Here is a 17,447-nt window from a genome sequence, read left to right as displayed (position 1 = left end):
AGTCACCACACAGGACACAGCAATGTCTTGCAACGAAAATTCAGAGGAACACAGTGGAGACAGAAGTGGAGGGGGAAAATTAAAGTGGAACAATACTCACCTCAGCTCCAGCAACGCGGTCTCGCTGAACTTGCTGCATGGCCAATGACATCTTTGGGCAGCTGGCTTCTAGGTCTTGATCTCTAGCTGCTTTTATTGGCCGGGTGGGGATGATGTCACTCCCACACATGCACAGGAGTCCTAGGCATTGCCAAATTTGTACAGTGAGCTGCGTGTACAAGGGCGGACAGACAGCTAAGTAACTTTAATGCAGAAGAGACAGAGCATGTCTCTTCTGAATTAAATCTCCTACTCATTTGCCATTTTTTTATTGTGGCCTAAAGTTCCATTTTACAGAACAGCATAGCCTTCTACTAAGCACCAGCAGACGTGACAAAACAGGATGAGGCGGGGAGGGGCCGGAACATGGCGCTGTGAGCAGCATGAGCTTCAGGCACCCGCCACTCACTACAGCCTAACTCCTGACTGCCCAGAGCTTACCGGAGGGAGGAGCTGCTGGCCACAGTGTTCGGTGGTCGGATGGACCCAGCTGCGGCCTTGTGGAGCTGGGAGACCCTGCAGGAGCTGGGCCCCTGGTGAAGCAGGACGGCCGGCTTTTGGAGGCGGTTGTGAGGTCCACAGGAGTTCCGAGATCTCCATGAACTGGGAGCAGGAGGCGGTGGCTGGGAGTGCCGAGGTGACAGATGCCTTCCCATGTGACAGGGAAGTCTTAAAGGTCTGGGAAAGCAGGAGGCTCTGCGGATAAAGTGGAGACAGAGCTCTGATGGGATCCCACCCTGTGCTAAGCCACTAACTGCAGGACACACAGAGACACCCCAGATCTTTGTCAAACCACAGAAGTACCCCCTCAGGTGTGTCTAAGTGTGGCTTGGAAGCTACGGTGGGAACTGAAGTGCAAACAGGGACAGAAGGGTCGATTCGGAGGGTGATGGTGAGTTGCCGTGGGCAACGGCAGAACATTTAAGTTTCTGTTGACCTGATGCTTGTTTGATAAATATACCTGAGCAGTGAGGGTGACTGAGGACTATATTACATGGTGTTCTCTTAGATTGCTGGAATTGTTTAACTTAAGCTGACCCCAGATGGAATTGATTAGGGGCGGTAAAAATCACAGAAGGAAAAAAACAGGGGCTTTTCTTGGGGACGATAAATTTGTATTTTAATAGAGAAACTAGCGCTGGGACGCTTAGGTGACCATTTATGTGACATCTATCGGAAGCCTGTGATCATAGAAAAGTAACAGGAGCACCAAAGAGGAATGAAGAGTAAATCAACTAAAGGAGGGGGCTCAAAAACCCCCCAATTGAATGCAAATGCCAGTACAATTAAAAAATATATGTCCTCCCAGGAGAAAAGCCCAGAGAAGCGAACCCGAGAAAAACAAAAAGTTAGAAAATTCGACGGAAATCAATCCAGATTGTCACCTGGGTCCCGGGAAGGGAACCAGACCAATGAATCAATATGTCTGGACAGTGTAATGGAACAAAATGTCACGGAACAACAAGGAGCTATGTCACAAATACTTACAAAAACTGAGATGGAGGAAATGTTCGCGAAACTGGAGATGTTTTTGAAAAATAAGATGGAGACACTACGCAATGATTTGGGTCGGATATTACCGCGAGTGGAAGAAGTAGAGGGGAGAAAGGAGATACACTCGCAATTAATCAAATTAGAAACACAGGTGGAGGAGATGCGTAGAGAACAGAGAAAGCTCTTATTTAAATTGGAAGACCAGGAGAACCGCAATAGGAGAAATAATCTAAGGATCCGGGATCTACCAGAAGAACAACAGGGAACATAGGATCAGACGACCACAAGGAGTGTCGGTGGAAAGCCCCAGAGATATGATAGTTCGATTCCATCGCTATGAAGACAGAGAAAGGATATGGAAAAGTTTGCGTGATACTACCGCAATAAAATATAAGAGACAAAGTTGAATATTTTCCCTGACATTGCTCCAGAGACACTGGCTACCAAGAAGATTGTTGAAACCGCTGCTGGAACATATGAAAGAAAAAAGTTCAAGATAATTGGGGCTTTTCAGCATGCTTAATCAGATGAAAAGACGGAAAATCGGCAAGACTGAGGCTCCTAGAAGATCTTGGTGACTTTTCAAGAAATTAGATTTACAGAAAATAAATTTGAAGGGTGGTCAGACAGGCCTAAAGAGAGTGGATGGCAAGGATCAGGAAAGTGGCAATGGGCATCTAGGAAGAAAGTGTAGGGAGGCATGGGGTGGATGGGGGGAGAGGGGAAGGGGAGGAGGGGAATATCCCTAGGTGTTTTTTTTCCCTCTCATCTCTCTCTCTCTCAGTCTGCACCACCAACCCCCCCACCGGTCCTCTCCTGGCTGCACCATGGTTCCTTCATCCCTGCTCCCTTCCTCCCTGGTTTGAGATAATGGGTGGAAAGGAATGAGAGGTAGAGTGCACTTTTGATGTGGCGGGTTGCCTGGAGGCCGAACATGCTGTTAAACTCCAATCAGACTATTGATTCAAGTTAGGGATTGTAGTGGGCTTACGTGGTTTGAGTCTCACCCCAAATTAGGAATCGCTAGTGGGAATAACCCATGACAGATTCCAGGGCTACAGGTAGGCCATGAGCATTTTAGGGGAAAGGGAGGGTGAACGGGGGGGAGAATGTCCATATCTTAAGATATCTATATCTGTGCCTCTCTGATGGGAAATTTGGTAGGGTAGTGGAATAGCACCAGAAATTAGCGTGATTAAGTTTATGACTTACAATGTGAAAGGATTAAACTCTCTGACAAAAAGACATAATTCACCAACACTCCATAGATGTAGTGTTTCTACAAGAGACACATATAACTCATGATACAAATGTTACGCTGTATACGAAGTACTACCCAATGTAGTACTATGCCGTCTCTCCAGTTAAAAAGGGCTAAAGGAGTAGCAATCGGGTTTTCAAAAAAAATTTTGTTTTACCCTGGGAGATTGGAGGACCCAGAGGGCCGGCTTCTATTCTTGAGAGGAAAATTACAAGGACTTGAATATACATTAGCTAATATTTACTGTCCGAATAAAAACTCGGAAACATTCTTGGCGGGTATGTTAAGCAGACTTTTTGAATTTAGGAAGGGTAGCCTGGTTGTGGCAGGAGATTTTAATTTGTGTCTGGATCCTCTGTTGGATGCGTCATCAGGTACACAGAGAGAAGGTGGTAGGAATTTAAAACTATTGAAGAAGATATTATATCAATGTCAATTGGCGGACACTTGGAGAGTGAAACATCCAAGAGAAAAGAGACTACACCTTCTGCTCTCCAGTAGATGGATCGTATTCAAGACTGGATTATATAATGATCAAACATAGACAACTGAAGTCATTGGTTAGTTTTAACGAAAGAACGGGAGAAAAAAAAAATAAAGATGGTGATGCAGCAGCTCTATAAGTTAGAACAGTTACATAAAAAGAAGATAGGTACAGACTTATATCAGAAGATAATTTTGAGAAGAACTAAAAGATCTTATGGAACAGGAGTCGAGAAAGATACTTAATAGGGTCTGAAAAGAAAGATAACAGTGGGGGAATAGACGTGGAAAACAATTAATGAAGAGGCTAAAGGAAAAGAAATCTAAAAAAAAAAAAAAGATGGTAAAGGAGAAATGGTGTACGTCACCAGTGATATTGCTAGTAGGTTCCAAAAATATTATAGTAGGCTGTACGATGTGAGTCCCAGAAATCAAAAAGAAATAGAAGATGAAAAGAAGAGAAATAGGCAGAAATACTTAAATGAGGCAGAGATACCAAGAATAGCAGCAGAAAAATTAGAAGCCCTAGAGCAAGCCATTACCCCGTAGGAAATTACCTTGGCCCTAGAGAATATAGCCACAGGAAAGAGCACTGGTCCAGACACATATACTGTGGGCTATTTTAAAATGTTTTGAGATCTCTAGGTCCCTAATATGTGTGGTTATATGAATGCAATAGGAGAAGGGTTTGAAAAACAGCTGACTGACGAAAAGACGTTTGATAGGGTAGACTGGGGATTTATGTTTTACACGTTAGAGGCTTTGGGTCTAGGGTCTAAAATGTTAACGTGGATAAAAGGGCTCTATAACAGTCTGTCAGCGGCGGTTAAAGTCAACGGATCCCTTTTAAAATGTATAATGGTATTAGACAAGGATGTCTACTCTCTCCTTTGTTATTTGTACTATCTCTGGAACCTGTCCTGATGAGGGTAAGAAAGTGTGTTGATAAAGCTGGAATAAAGATAGGGGAAGTAGAGTATAAGGTGGCAGCATACGCAGACGATATGTTATTCTATATTGTAAATCCTAGAATAACGTTGCCTAATCTAATGAGACTTTTAACACAGTATGGCGAGCTATAAAATTTGAAAATAAACCCTGCAAAGTCAGAGATTTTAAACATCAATATATCAAAGCAAGAGAAGTTGAGCTTACAAAAAAAGATTTTCCATTTACTTGGAGGGAAAAGGAAACAGGCTACCTGGGAATAAAATTAACTCCTTCAATAAAAGGCCTATATCAGGAAAATTATATCCCATTAATATATTAAATAAAGGACGAGCTGGGAAGACTTGCAAAGGGAGGAGCCTCCTGGATAGGTCGTATAAACCTGGTAAAGATGGTGATAGTACCAAAAATCCTGTATAAGTTTCATATGCTTCAAGTGCATCTACCAGGGTCTTGCTTTGCGATAACAAAGAAGATGATCCTCAGGTTCATATGGGCAAACAAGAAACCAAGAATTAGTTGTGAGGTAATGTGTAGGACAAAAGGGAATGGGTGTTTGGGTTTGCCTAATATTAGGAAATATTATTTAGCGGTAATATTATCATGAATAGTGGATTGGATATATAATGCACAAGGGAAGGTTGGGTAAATATGGTAGGGTTTTTGAGTAAGGCACAGTTAGGGAAGATTGTTTGGATACCAAATAAATTCTGTATATTGGATGTGAATATTAGTACATTGCCTAGGAAAGATTTAAGTGTTTGGGATACAATTTATAAGCAAAAGGGATGGAAATATAATTCAATATTGACCCCCTTGATGGGAACGGAGTATTTTCCCCCTGGGAAGGACAATATTTCTGGGAAATGGATTAAAGATACAAATGCACATTTGAAGGATACATTAAATAAAAAGGAACAATTGAGTACTGTCCGTGATACTTTTTTTATTTGCACTAACATACAATTTTGAGGACATGCTTTCGGGGAGTGTCCCCTTCTTCAAGGTCCAAGCAGTACTATACAAATCACAAAGTTTTAGCAGAATGTTAGAAGAGATGAGAAAAAAAAAAAAAAAGGCTAGAGATAATCCAAATTCAGGCCGTTATCTCTTGTGTCAAATAGAATTATCATTCTTAGTTCAAAAGTTTTTCTTTCCTGAATGCTTTCCTGAAAAACTTTTGAACTAAGAATGATAATTCTATTTGACACAAAAGATAACGGCCCGAATTTGGACATGGGATTCCTCAACCATTATCCAACAGTTTTAAGACTATCAGCTCAAGCTTGACTCCCTCTGTGATGTGAGTGTTGTCTTCCCCCCCCCCCCCTTTGCTTTTGCTGTGTCTTATCTCTAGCCTTTTTTTTTTTTCATCTCTTCTAACATTCTAATAAAACTTTGTGATTTGTATAGTACTGCTTGAACCTTGAAGAAGGGGACACTCCCCGAAAGCTTGTCCTCAAAATTGTATGTTAGTGCAAATAAAAAAAGTATCATGGAAAGTACTCAATTGTTTCTGTTGCAAATGCACTAATACGGCGACAATCACCTCAAATTAAATAAAAGGGAAATTGCACACTTTCCATGATTAATGTGAAAAATAAATCTTTTTTTTCTTCTTTAAGATGAGTGGCGGTACTATCAATTAGGTAATTTTGTTTCAAGGCTTCCACAACCACTGAGGATGCTGGAGGACCTGTATCCATTTGAAAAATTGTTGAATATATATATATATAGTTCCAAAACAAGTCACCTCTAAGATCTATAAGATTCTTATAGATATGGAAGGAGCTGATGTTCCCTTGTTCTTGGAAAAATGGGAACAGGAGCTTGGAACAAAACTGAATGAGCAACAAAAGAGTAAAATATTTAAACTATCACGAGGTAGTGAATATGAACACAGTAAAAATGAATTACAAATGTCTGGCAAGATGGTATATTACACTGAGCGTGGCACATAAGCAACAAGTAGATGTTTCACCTTTATGTTGGAGAGGATGTGGGAATAAGGGAACAATGCTGGAAAGAAATAATGCAATATATTTAGGAAATATGTGGGATCACCATACAGAAAGACCCATGGATGTGTTTATTTTATAACTTCAAGCCTTCAGTGAAACTGCATAAAAACAGTGTATTATATGAAAGGAGATAGATATTGGGCAGGAGAATGTGGAAAGGGGTAATTGGAGGGGGGTAGGGAAGAAGGTGATGTAAAATGGAATTCATATATATATGAAGTTATCGTGTATAAGGTTGTTCTTTTTTTGTACTGAAAATTTTCAATAAAAAGATATAATAAAAAACAAACAAACAAAAGAAGAAGAACAGGATGAGGCTGGAGTTCTACCTTACAAAATAAACACACACATATGCCACATAGTTAAAGTATCTAAAAGGCAAGCCTTTTTAAATGCTGTCAATCGAGTCACGTGCTCCTTGGTTCACAGACCAGATTGACTCAGTCCATATATGTTGCATCTATTTGTTAAGGCTTGCGGTTGGTGCTCACATTCTTGCATGACATCAGTGGACAGCAGCTTTTATTTTGCTTTTTAACTGCTAGTCTATTAAGAAGCAAGACTGCAGTTTTACTCATCAGGACTGTAAGTTTGCAAAAAAAATGTACAACTTATATACACACACACAAGCAGTCTTTACCAAATGAGAAAAATCTAGGAGATAGAAAATATATCTTGTTGCTATGGTACTCACAATCTCATCTCTGAAGGGTGCGCATCGCTGTCCTCCCCGATGATTATAATACCTTTCAATTTTACATTCCCTGTGAACCTAACAAGAATATTTGCAGTTATGAACAAGCAGCAGACAAAGGAAGGTACACAGGGAAAAAAATAAAATATACTTACGGAATGTTGAAAAGTAATTCCTCATCATCATCACTTTCTACAAACTGAGGAAAGAAGAAGAAGAGACAAACACTATAAAGGCAGCCATCACATGAAGTGACACCAAACAAAACCTAAAAAACTATATATGCTTCAAGTTTCATGTTTCTTTGGAATTCTGTGTACATTTAGTCCCATAAACACCTTAGAATCATTGCAGAGATTTCAATAGGCATCCATTTCCTTTATGCCTGTGTCTACAATTCATGCTACTCTCTTAATATCTCCCCTTGTAGTCACACATTCAGATGCACTGAAAGCAATGGTGAGTGATGAGCCTGAGAGAAAGAACATGTATTGGCAACCCTTTAGACACGCTTGTGCTGAGAATGGAATCAAGCAATGGATGGGTAGACTGCATAACTAAAGTCTACACCATGCAGTATCCAGCTCCCTTACCGGAACACACACATCTAAAGGGTGTCCGAGGATGTGTTCTTTCACTTTTGCAATCAGCAGGAAGTTGATGTATCACTCCCCCTGCTGACTGTGATGAAGAGCCAAAAAACAGCAGCTGCAACTGCAGGGATAGACTAAGGATAGATACGTATTTTCAAAGTAAGAAAATGTATGGTGGGCACCAAAAAGATATAGTTGAGACATTGTATCACCTGGTCACATGACCACATGGTAATGTTTTGTGTAAGTACTGTTACACAGACTAAGGCTGCCCCTAGTTAATTTTTCTTGATCAGCCAGTGGACCAATCGAAGGAAAAAAAAAGAAAGGGGAACAGATTCCCCAATCCACACAGGATGAATGGAAGAATCCTCTTCACTGTGCCATTGTAATCTAACAGCAAGGACTCCCACACTGGCAGAATAGACTGATCAGTGCTGCAGCTGCAAATCGAATGAAAATTTTCCAACATTTCCATTTGACAGAAGCTGATCATTAGATCGACTTCTGTCGAGCGCATAAGACCATACATAGATCGAAATTCAGACAATCTCTGCTGAACCAGCCCAAATTATGATCCATCCAGGGTCAGCCTAGAGTAGAACTAAAAGGGAAAACTTTTTTTTTTCCCTCATCATAGATGAAGTAAAAGAAATATAACCCTGTGTTGTGTCCCAAAAGAGCATTTCACTTCCTATCCCAAAGCCAAAACAGAAAGTGAAAGGAAATCCCTTTAAAGTGAGGGAGTCTCAGGGTGTCACCAGAACTAGTGTCCACATTTGAAGATTTCCCCTCTATTACTGTTCTGTCAACCCAAAATGTGGGATTTTCTTTAACTTTCATTGATACCGGTAAAGTGACAAATGGAGAGGATGAATCTCCCTAACAGGGACACAGGTTTTCTAATACTACTCCACTCTATCCAAAACACAAGTTTTGCTTTAGTTACACTTTAAATATGCACCATGACTTTCAGCAAAGGTTTTCCTTTTAGGATCAAGGCCTATTTGGAACTGTTCTATGCCGATACAGCAGAGATAAGTTGGTAAAACTGCAATGAGCAGCTTAACTGAACAATGAACAGATGGGAAAGTTGAACCCTCAATCACTTCCATTTAAGAAGACAGACTCCCTGTTTACCATATGCCCTCTGATACTTTATGCTTTGAGCAGCAGGAAAGGGTGGGATCTGTTTTAAGCAGCCAATCAGTGCCTTCTCAGACCCTAAAGAATAGAGAATCAGTGGGCTTCTGGTAACTGGTGGGATCCACGTCATGTTAAATGGTAAGTATCTGAAGGTTTTCAGTAATGGATTTAGGTACAATGGGAGTAGGGTTGACTGTTTTCATCCATTTTGAAGCTGAAGTTTAGGTTTTTTTTTGGTTTTTTTTTAATCTGTTGGGATACAGCACCAAGTGCTACTGATAACAGTTGTTCCAGCCACCCAACCCCTTTCTGCTCTCTTTGCCATTCACAGAGCTCATCTTACTACAGCTAACACAATGCATTGCATCCTGTGAAAGGGGGAGGAGCAAATGAATGACAGGATCTCCACCACCCGTTCAAAGGACGTCATGCTTTGTGGGACAGTAGTAATACAATCAGTATGAAGTAGTAATACGAGCAATCTTTTGGCTTCAGATACTCAGGCAAGTAGCCAATGGCTATGACAGAGGCACTGTAGAAAGATTTTTTTTATCAGAAGGAGACACCTGCAGGCAATGGGATACAAGCCAATACACATAACTAATCAGTTTGGTGCTGTATCCCATACATCTTACATACATAATAAAAAAGGACATTTTTAGCCCGAAGAATAATTGTAACATTTTCTGAAAGCAGAGAACCATTTAAATAAAAAAGATACTAAAAATACTACATGAATCATCTGCCCTTTCTCAAGATGGTCCCAACTAGATATGTGCTAGGTGTTGTGGTTGGGGGGGATGTCAGCGTGATTTCTCAACAAAATAAAATTAAAGCACGAAAAAAAAAAAATAGATGCATGGGTGAGTTTGCTTTGAATATTAACAAATAGTGTTTTCAGTTTGTGGTACTCAGATATAGTTAATACGTTTGGAAAGTCTATATTTTCCCCTTTAAAATAACAAACACAATATACTTACCTGCGATAGAATTCGATGGAATTGCACAGAGCAGTCCTGATCCTCTTCTTCACGAGTCCTCTGCTAACACTCATGGCTCCTCCTCTTCTTGGTGTGTCACCACAGGAAGGCGCTTCCTATTGTGGCACACCTGCGGGCTCAATCCTTAGCCCTGCTGTCTGCATCTATAGACACAAACAGCAAGGCTTGGTCCTGCTCCCCAATCCCTTGTTACAGGATTTGATTGACAGCAGGGAGAGCCATTGGGAAAAGAGAAAAGAGCGGCTCCAGAAACAGCGCTGGCTCCAGATCGGGCTCTGGTAAGTATAAAGCGGGGTGAGAGGGTGGTATACACACAAACATTTTTTACTTTAATACAGGGAACGCATTAGGGAAAAACATGTTTAAGCTTTACAACCACTTTAAGTTGCAGGTTAGAAGGAGGTAGGCCAAATGCACTAATCAAATTTGAATGATTCCAGAAACTGATGTCAAGGCATGTTGCTTTTGCAGTCCAAAGCCAAGTGCCACCATCCCAAAAGGCCATGACACGCTAAACTTTGAAGGAGTGATTCATAGCAGCTACAAATCTATCTGCTTATTTTTTCTGTCGATTTGAAGCTGGATACATACTTACCTAGGCAGCTACAAATTGTTGCCTTGATCATCAGCAGTTGCACTAGATAACATAGGCAGCCACTGAAGGTGCTCAATTTTGTCACTTGCTCAAAAAGGCTGCAAAAAGTCAAATCACTTGAAACATCAGCAAAACAGGTCTCTCACTGAATACAAATCTTTTTTTTTTTTAGCACCAAAAACGCTAAGAACAACAATTCTGAAACTGCTACAAAATCATCACAGATACATGGAACTGAAGATGGCAGAGTGTAACTGGTCTGAAGCCTGAAGATTGTAACAATTGCTTGTCTGTTGCCCATGTGCTCAAACAGTTGCCTATTTGTATCCAGTTTGTTAGGATTGCCAATTTATTTTGCTGCATATTGCTGAGTTAGTACTGTTCCTTTAGAGCAGTGGTCTCCAAACTGTGGCCCTTTGCTTGCTTTTATCCAGCCCTTGGGGCACTATTTTCATCCACTGATACCAACAATGGAGAATAACCCCCCAAGACACCAAATATGGGGCACAATTCCTCCTAATGACACCAACAATGAGTCGCTATTCCTCCGAATGACATCAACAATGGGGCACTATTCTTTCCACTGACACCAGAGATGGGGCATTGTTTATTCCCACTAACTTCAGGACCTTTTCTACTCCCAATCACAACAGTTCAGCCCCCCCCCCCATTTAAGTCTGAAGGACAGTAAGGGGTTTGGAGACCCCTGCTTTACCCTAGCTTCACATCTGTGCGGGTGGTGCCGCTGCCGATCCACACGAAAATCCGAAAATCTGTGCAGCCGCACCACCTGCACAGAGAAATGCAGTTCTAATGGCATGCTGCTTGCACTGGAAAACGTACTGGGAACCGGGGTCCCTGTGTGGGCTGCGTTTTCCAAAAGAAGTGCTGGGACTTCTTCCCTGTGTGTCATGGGCATGGGAGTCCATTCAAATGAATGGGCTCTTGTGCCCGTGCAAAACGCGGCCGCAAGGCTGCATATATGAGAACCATGGGTGAGAGGAGTATACAACAATAATTAAATCTAGGGATGCACTGATATACCGGCGGCTGAAATTTAATGGTCGAAAATAGTGTTGTCATTTGCCATAGTAAAAAAGGTGCCGATAATGGCTGCCAAAAACGCGCAATTTTGACACAATTTTACGTTTTGGGTGCGTTTTCAATAGGTCATGTGACAAAAAAAACACATCAAAATATAACAGGTGTGCATTTTTTTATGGGTTTTCAAAGCACATCAATGCAGTTTGCGGTTTGTCCATTTTGCAGTGCGTTTGAAGCATTTTTTTAATGTTTTTTTTTGGGGTGGGGGCCCCAGCTTGTTGCTGGGCAGATGCAAAATAAATCAAAAACGCAACAAGTGCATTTTCGCTGCGTTTGCAATGCATTTCAGGTCTGTTTCACACCAACGCAGTTTGCATTTTGTAAGTTTTGAAGTGTGTTTTGAGTTTTTGCATGCACGATTTTGACGAGTTTTTTTAATTTTTTTTTTTTGACTTGCTGCTGGCCAAATTAAAAATGCAAAACACATCAAAAACGCAACACTCAAAAACGCTGGTCGCTCGAGTCTCCCAGTGGAGCGAGAGAGCCGCAGAAAGTGGGGACGTCCCCTCTCGCTGCTTGTAAAAGCAATCGTGCAGCTAGTTAACTACTCCAATCGCTTTTACAAGAGAGTGGACTAAAAAAATGGTACCAAGATGATGCCTGCAGCTGTAGGCATCACTCTGGTACAACCAATTGAAGTCCAGCAACGTACAGGTACGTTGAAGGTCTGCAAATGGTTATTACTGCTTTAAAGCATATAAACCCCAAAACAAAAGTGTAATATAGTGCAACTTATCAGACCTTAGATGTGGTGGCTGCATTAGTTTTTTTTTGCCCCTTTATTTTTACCCGATTCCGCCAGTAAGGCCCCTTTCACACGGGCAGACTCCGCCAATGGATCTGCTGATCTCCACTGAGCAGGCAGATGACAGGTCCGTGCTCATGCAGAGCGGACAGGGACACAGCTGGCTTTCCTCTATGGGCAGTCGAATGTAAATGGACCACCCTTCTGTTTACATCTGACTGTCATCCGATCCGCTAGATTGATAGGGAACAGATTCCACATCCGTCTGTTTTTAGCGTACTGGATTGGATAGAGCCGGGTGTAAAGGGACAAAAGTCCGTTTACATCTGCAGCGCCACAGAGGGACCCGATTGAGCCACCCATGTGAAAGGAGCCTAACACACTTTTGGTCCTAGGATGACAACACTCACCATACTATAACATGACAACAGCAACAACATAGACTGATGTAGCCCTCCTGTCTCCTATTCTTTTTTTACAGGCATGTCCAACCTTTTGGCTTTCCTGGGTCACATTGGAAGAAGATGAATTGTCTTTGGACACACATAAAATCCACTAACAATAAGGATAGCTTATGAGCAGAAAAAGTTGGGCAGATCACAAGTTAACAATCACTGATATAGATAATGTACCTACTTGAGTAAAAAAAAAAACTACTTTTTTTTTTTTAATCATAAAAAGGAAAATAGGACAACATAAATTGAGTGCGCTATCTGACCCCGTTTTTATAAACCAACATATCGATATCTGGTTCGATGGATGTAGTAGCAATTCTCAAAGAATTCTCAAGGTGCTCATCAGATATTTTGGTTCTAATTTTGCCCTTCATCCTTCAAAATAGTTGCTCATAAATATAAGTGATGCCAAAACTGATGACAAGAATAAAGTGTGATTGTGAAAAGTGGTATAAAACGTATAAAAGTCCAGTAAAGAGGCACTGTAAAATGTTTTCTTCAGTCACGTGTTTGCCAAGTGTAAAGGCATTTTTACAAATTAATTTTAACATTTTTAACTGCTTGACCCCGAACTGTAGCAGATTTACTGCTACAGGGCCGATATTCTGTGCAAAAATCACGTATCTAAACGTGATTTTGCAATTCCACCGTAGGGGGCACTCACTTCCCTCCGGAGAGTCACTTCTGCTGTTATTGGACATAGCAGAAGCCACTCAACAGGTGCCAGCCAATGGATGAGCGCCAGCACCAGTTGACCGCCTAGGAGAGTGCCTAAGTAAACAAGGCAGAGCTGTGTTTTGTCAGTGGCAATCTGCTAGATATTCTTTCCTAAAATCTAGCAGGTTGCCTAGTAAAAACACCTAACACAGTACACAAAAACACTGGTTAGGCACACAGTTAACCCTTTGATTGCCCTAGAGGTTTACCCCTTCTCAGCTAGTGTCATTAATACATTGACAGTGTATATTTTAGCACCAATTACTGTATTAGTGTCACTGGTTCCCACAAAGTGTCAGTGGCAGACTGCTGCAATACTGCAGTCCTGCCATAAGTCAATAGTTTGTAGCTGCTACAACTTTTGCGCATACCAATCAATATACCCTTATTGGGATTTTTTTTTACCAAAAATATGTAGCAGAATATTTTTGGCCTAAATTTATGAATAAATTTGTCTTTTTTTAATTGGATATGTTTTATAGCAAAAAGTAAAAAAATAATGTTTTTTATTAAACTGCTACAGGGCGGCAGATCTGCGCAAAATCACATTTATATACGTGATTTTGTATTTCTGGGTAGGGGGGCGGGCCTGCACCAATTAATTTACACGTACTGGGATTTTGTTTTAGCAAAGACATGTAGCATAATACATTTTGTCCTAAATTTATGACGAAATTTGATTTAAAATTTTTTACTGGATATGTTTTATAGCAAAAAGTCAAAAATATTGTTGGCATTTTTTTTTGTTTACAGCGCAGAAAATTTTAAAAAAGCACACGAGATCAAATACCACCAAAAGAAAGCTCTATTTGTGGGAAAAAAGGACATACATTTCATTTGAGTGCAGCGTTGCATGACCACGCAATTGTCAGTTAAAGTAATGCAGTGCTGTATTGCAAAAAATGGCCTGGGGGGCAAGTGATTGAAATGTGCTTTTTTTTGCTTATAGTACAAAAAAATTTTAAAAACCCAGAGGTGATCAAATACCACCAAAAGAAAACTATTTGTGGGGGGGGTATAAATTTCATTTATGTGCAGCGTAGTATGACTGGGCAATTGTCAGTTAAAATAACGAACTGCCGTAACACAAAAAATAGCCTGGTCAGGAGGGGGGGGGGGGGGGGGGTAAGTATGTTTAACCTCTTCACGCCGGCGCCTCCTGGCACTTTACGGGGGTTTCAGACGTCAGGAGGCGGGGAGGGGTTTTAGGGTCATGTGACCACCCTGATTCGCTGTCACATGATTGGAAAAGGTTCCGATCGCAAGGGGAGATCAGGACCTTTCCGTGAGACACCGACACATGCTGGGTGCGCGCACTCTCAGCACACGTGTTTTCAAATGGTACGTAAATACGCGGCCGCTCGTCGTCAAGGCCCAGCCGCCGAGAGGCCGCATATTTGCGTACGCTCGACGTCAAGGGGTTAAACTTTTGTGTTGGGCGGCAGGTTGGACTCCACTGTTTTATAACAGAGGCGTGTGGTTCTGAAATCCTCAGATAAAAGTCAGCGCAAGCAGAAAGCACAGGAAGTTATCAGACACAGGATTTCTGGCAGGACCAACATCCCTTAACTAGTTGCCGACAGCAGATAGCCGAATGACAGCTGCACTGCGGCCGGCCAGTTCTGGGAGGGTGTCATATGACGTCCTCCCAGAACGCGCTCTCCTGCACGCCCGCACCCGGAGATCTCTGTGATCGCTGTGTCCCACGGACACAGCTGATCACATGATGTATTAAAAGGCCAATCACAGTGGCCTTTTACCATGTGATCAGCCGTGTCCAATGACACGCTGATCACCGGAAAATGCAATTCCCGGTTCTCGGCTGCACTTTCCTCATGCTGTCAGATCGTGAGGAAAGTACTCCTGAGAATCGACAGTTGTCAGAGCAGATATTGGCACCGATCATCAGGGCACTGATGATTGGTGCCCAGCAGTGTCACCCACTTCCGCCCACCTGTGCCACCCACCAGTGCAGCCCAGCAGTGGTGCCAGTCAGTGCCACCTATCCATGTCACCTCATTAGTGCTGCTTATCAGTGCCGCCTCATCAACGCACATCAGTGAAGGAGAAAAATTGCCTGTTTGTAAAATTTTATAATAGAAACAAAGAAACATTTTTTTTTACTTTTTTGCTCTTTTTTTGTTTATAGCGCAAAAAGTAAAACACCCAGCGGCAGTTAAATAACACCAAAAGAAAATTCTATTTGTGAGAAAAAAAATTACAAAAATTTCATATGGGTCCAGTGTTGCATGACCGCGCAATTGTCATTCAAAGTGCGACAGCGCTGAAAGCTGGAAATTGGCCTGGTAAGGAAGGGGGTATAAGTGCCCTGTAGGCAAGTAGTTAAACAAATATTACAAAAAAAAGAAAGGAAGGAAGGAAAAAATAAATAACTACAACACAATCCGAATGGTGTATTTAAGAGACCAAACTGGCACAAATAGAAAATGTTTGTTTTGGGGTTTCGATAACCACCAGCAGGCCTTAGTCACAGAGAGAAGCTTCCACAACTCATACATACATGAACTAACAACAACCATTAGAGGTGTCCTGACACAGGCGTGTGTGACATACCCGGCTCCGGTCCCCCCGCTCCTCCCAGGCCCTGAACACAGTCTTCCCGCTTCCCTCCTCCCTCTCATTCAGACATTGTAATTTTTCCAGGTCAATCTTCTGGTAAAGCCCATACTCCAAACCACGTTCCGGGGCCTCAGATCGCTCGGCGCTGCAAGCGCAACCCCCGCCATGACTGTGCCCGTGTGACATATCCAGCGATCTGCTCGCTGTGAAGCGGCCATCTTGGTACTCCTAATACATAGTAGAACTAGGCACGACGTCGCCATATTGCTACTCCCAGGAAGCGATCTATAACTTGGGTGTAATGTGAACTGTTAGCCAGTAGGGGGCGAAGACTCCCTTCGGTGGTGGAGCCACGTGTTTCCAGTTTTGTTCAATCAGCCAGTGAGCTTTACGTGTTCTGCCCATGGTGCAGGAGGACTGACTGGACAGGTGGAACTGATGGAAACCACTGCTTCTCAACCTGTTTTTCGGTCAAGACACTCATGCCCTCCAGAGGATTTACCCCCCTTCCTGACCAGGCCATTTTTTGCGATACGGCGCTGCATTACTTTAACTAACAATTGCAATGCTGTACACAGGGGCGTCCCTAGGGTTGGTGTCACCCAGTGCGATAACAGTTGGTGACACTCCCTCCGATGATCCCCGCAGAATGGATCAGATCTGTAGATTGAGCATAATGGATCGGACTCTGATCCATTATGCTCCCCAATCTGCAGATCCGATCCATCCTGCGGGGATCATCGGCATGCAACCTATACGGAGTGACACCCCGGACCCGCTCCACGAAAATGTAAGTTGTAAAGCAAGCTGACGATCCCCATGGAATGGATCGGATCCATCCTGCGGGGATCGTCAGCTTTACAACTTATCTTTTCGTGGAACGGGTCCAGTGTCACCCCGTGCGGTAGGTGTCACCCGGTGCAGCGTACCTGCCGCGGGACACCATTGGCTGTACATTAACTTTATATCCTTTTTTTCCCCACAAATAGAACATTCTTTCAGTGGTATTTGATCACCTCTATGGTTTTTATTTTTTGTGCTATAAACAAAAAAAGACTGACAATTTTGAGAATTTTTTTTTCACTTTTTGCTATTAAACGTCCAATAAAAAAAAATGTAAAAAATCTAATTTTGTCATAAATTTAGGGCAAAATGTATTCTGCTACATGTCTTTGCTAAAAAAAAAAAAATGGCGACATATGTATTGGAATTTTAATTTTTTTTAACTAATAACGGGACTGCAGCGGGCATTCTGACACTGGGGGGAACTGATTGCCACTGACATTTCCAGTGACACTAATACAGTGATCAGTGCTAATGAAAACCACTGACACTGTACTAATGACACGGCAGGAAGGGGTTAACATATGGGGTGATCAATGGGTTAATTGTGTGCGTTTTACTGTGTGCAGTGTTTTACTAGGGAGACATGCTGTTTTTTATCTTTTTGCTGTGCAGAGAGACACAAAGCAGCATGTCCATGCTGACAGGAGACTTGTGTTGATTACACA

At 42.0% G+C, this 17,447-nt stretch overlaps 1 protein-coding gene across 1 annotated transcript in view; it reads right to left on the bottom strand.

The window, feature by feature from the left end:
- Positions 1 to 16,177, bottom strand: part of PITHD1 (PITH domain containing 1) — a 32,597-nt gene extending 16,420 nt beyond the window's left edge. Inside the window, exons 1-3 of the mRNA XM_089676696.1 lie at positions 15,931 to 16,177; positions 7,156 to 7,199; positions 7,001 to 7,078 (exon numbers count right to left, since the gene is read on the bottom strand). Coding sequence (XP_089532822.1) covers positions 7,001 to 7,078; positions 7,156 to 7,199; positions 15,931 to 16,122 — 314 coding nt within the window. The 5' untranslated portion in view covers positions 16,123 to 16,177. The remainder of the gene's footprint in view (positions 1 to 7,000; positions 7,079 to 7,155; positions 7,200 to 15,930) is intronic.
- Between the last annotated feature and the right edge of the window lie 1,270 nt (positions 16,178 to 17,447).

Source organism: Staurois parvus, unplaced genomic scaffold (assembly GCF_062004578.1).
Source record: "Staurois parvus isolate SC_StPar_1 unplaced genomic scaffold, SC_StPar_1.0 ptg000172l, whole genome shotgun sequence".
Classification (NCBI taxonomy): Eukaryota; Metazoa; Chordata; class Amphibia; order Anura; family Ranidae; genus Staurois; species Staurois parvus.
Note: the sequence above shows the minus strand (reverse complement) of the source record. Positions and strands in the feature narration are given on the sequence as shown.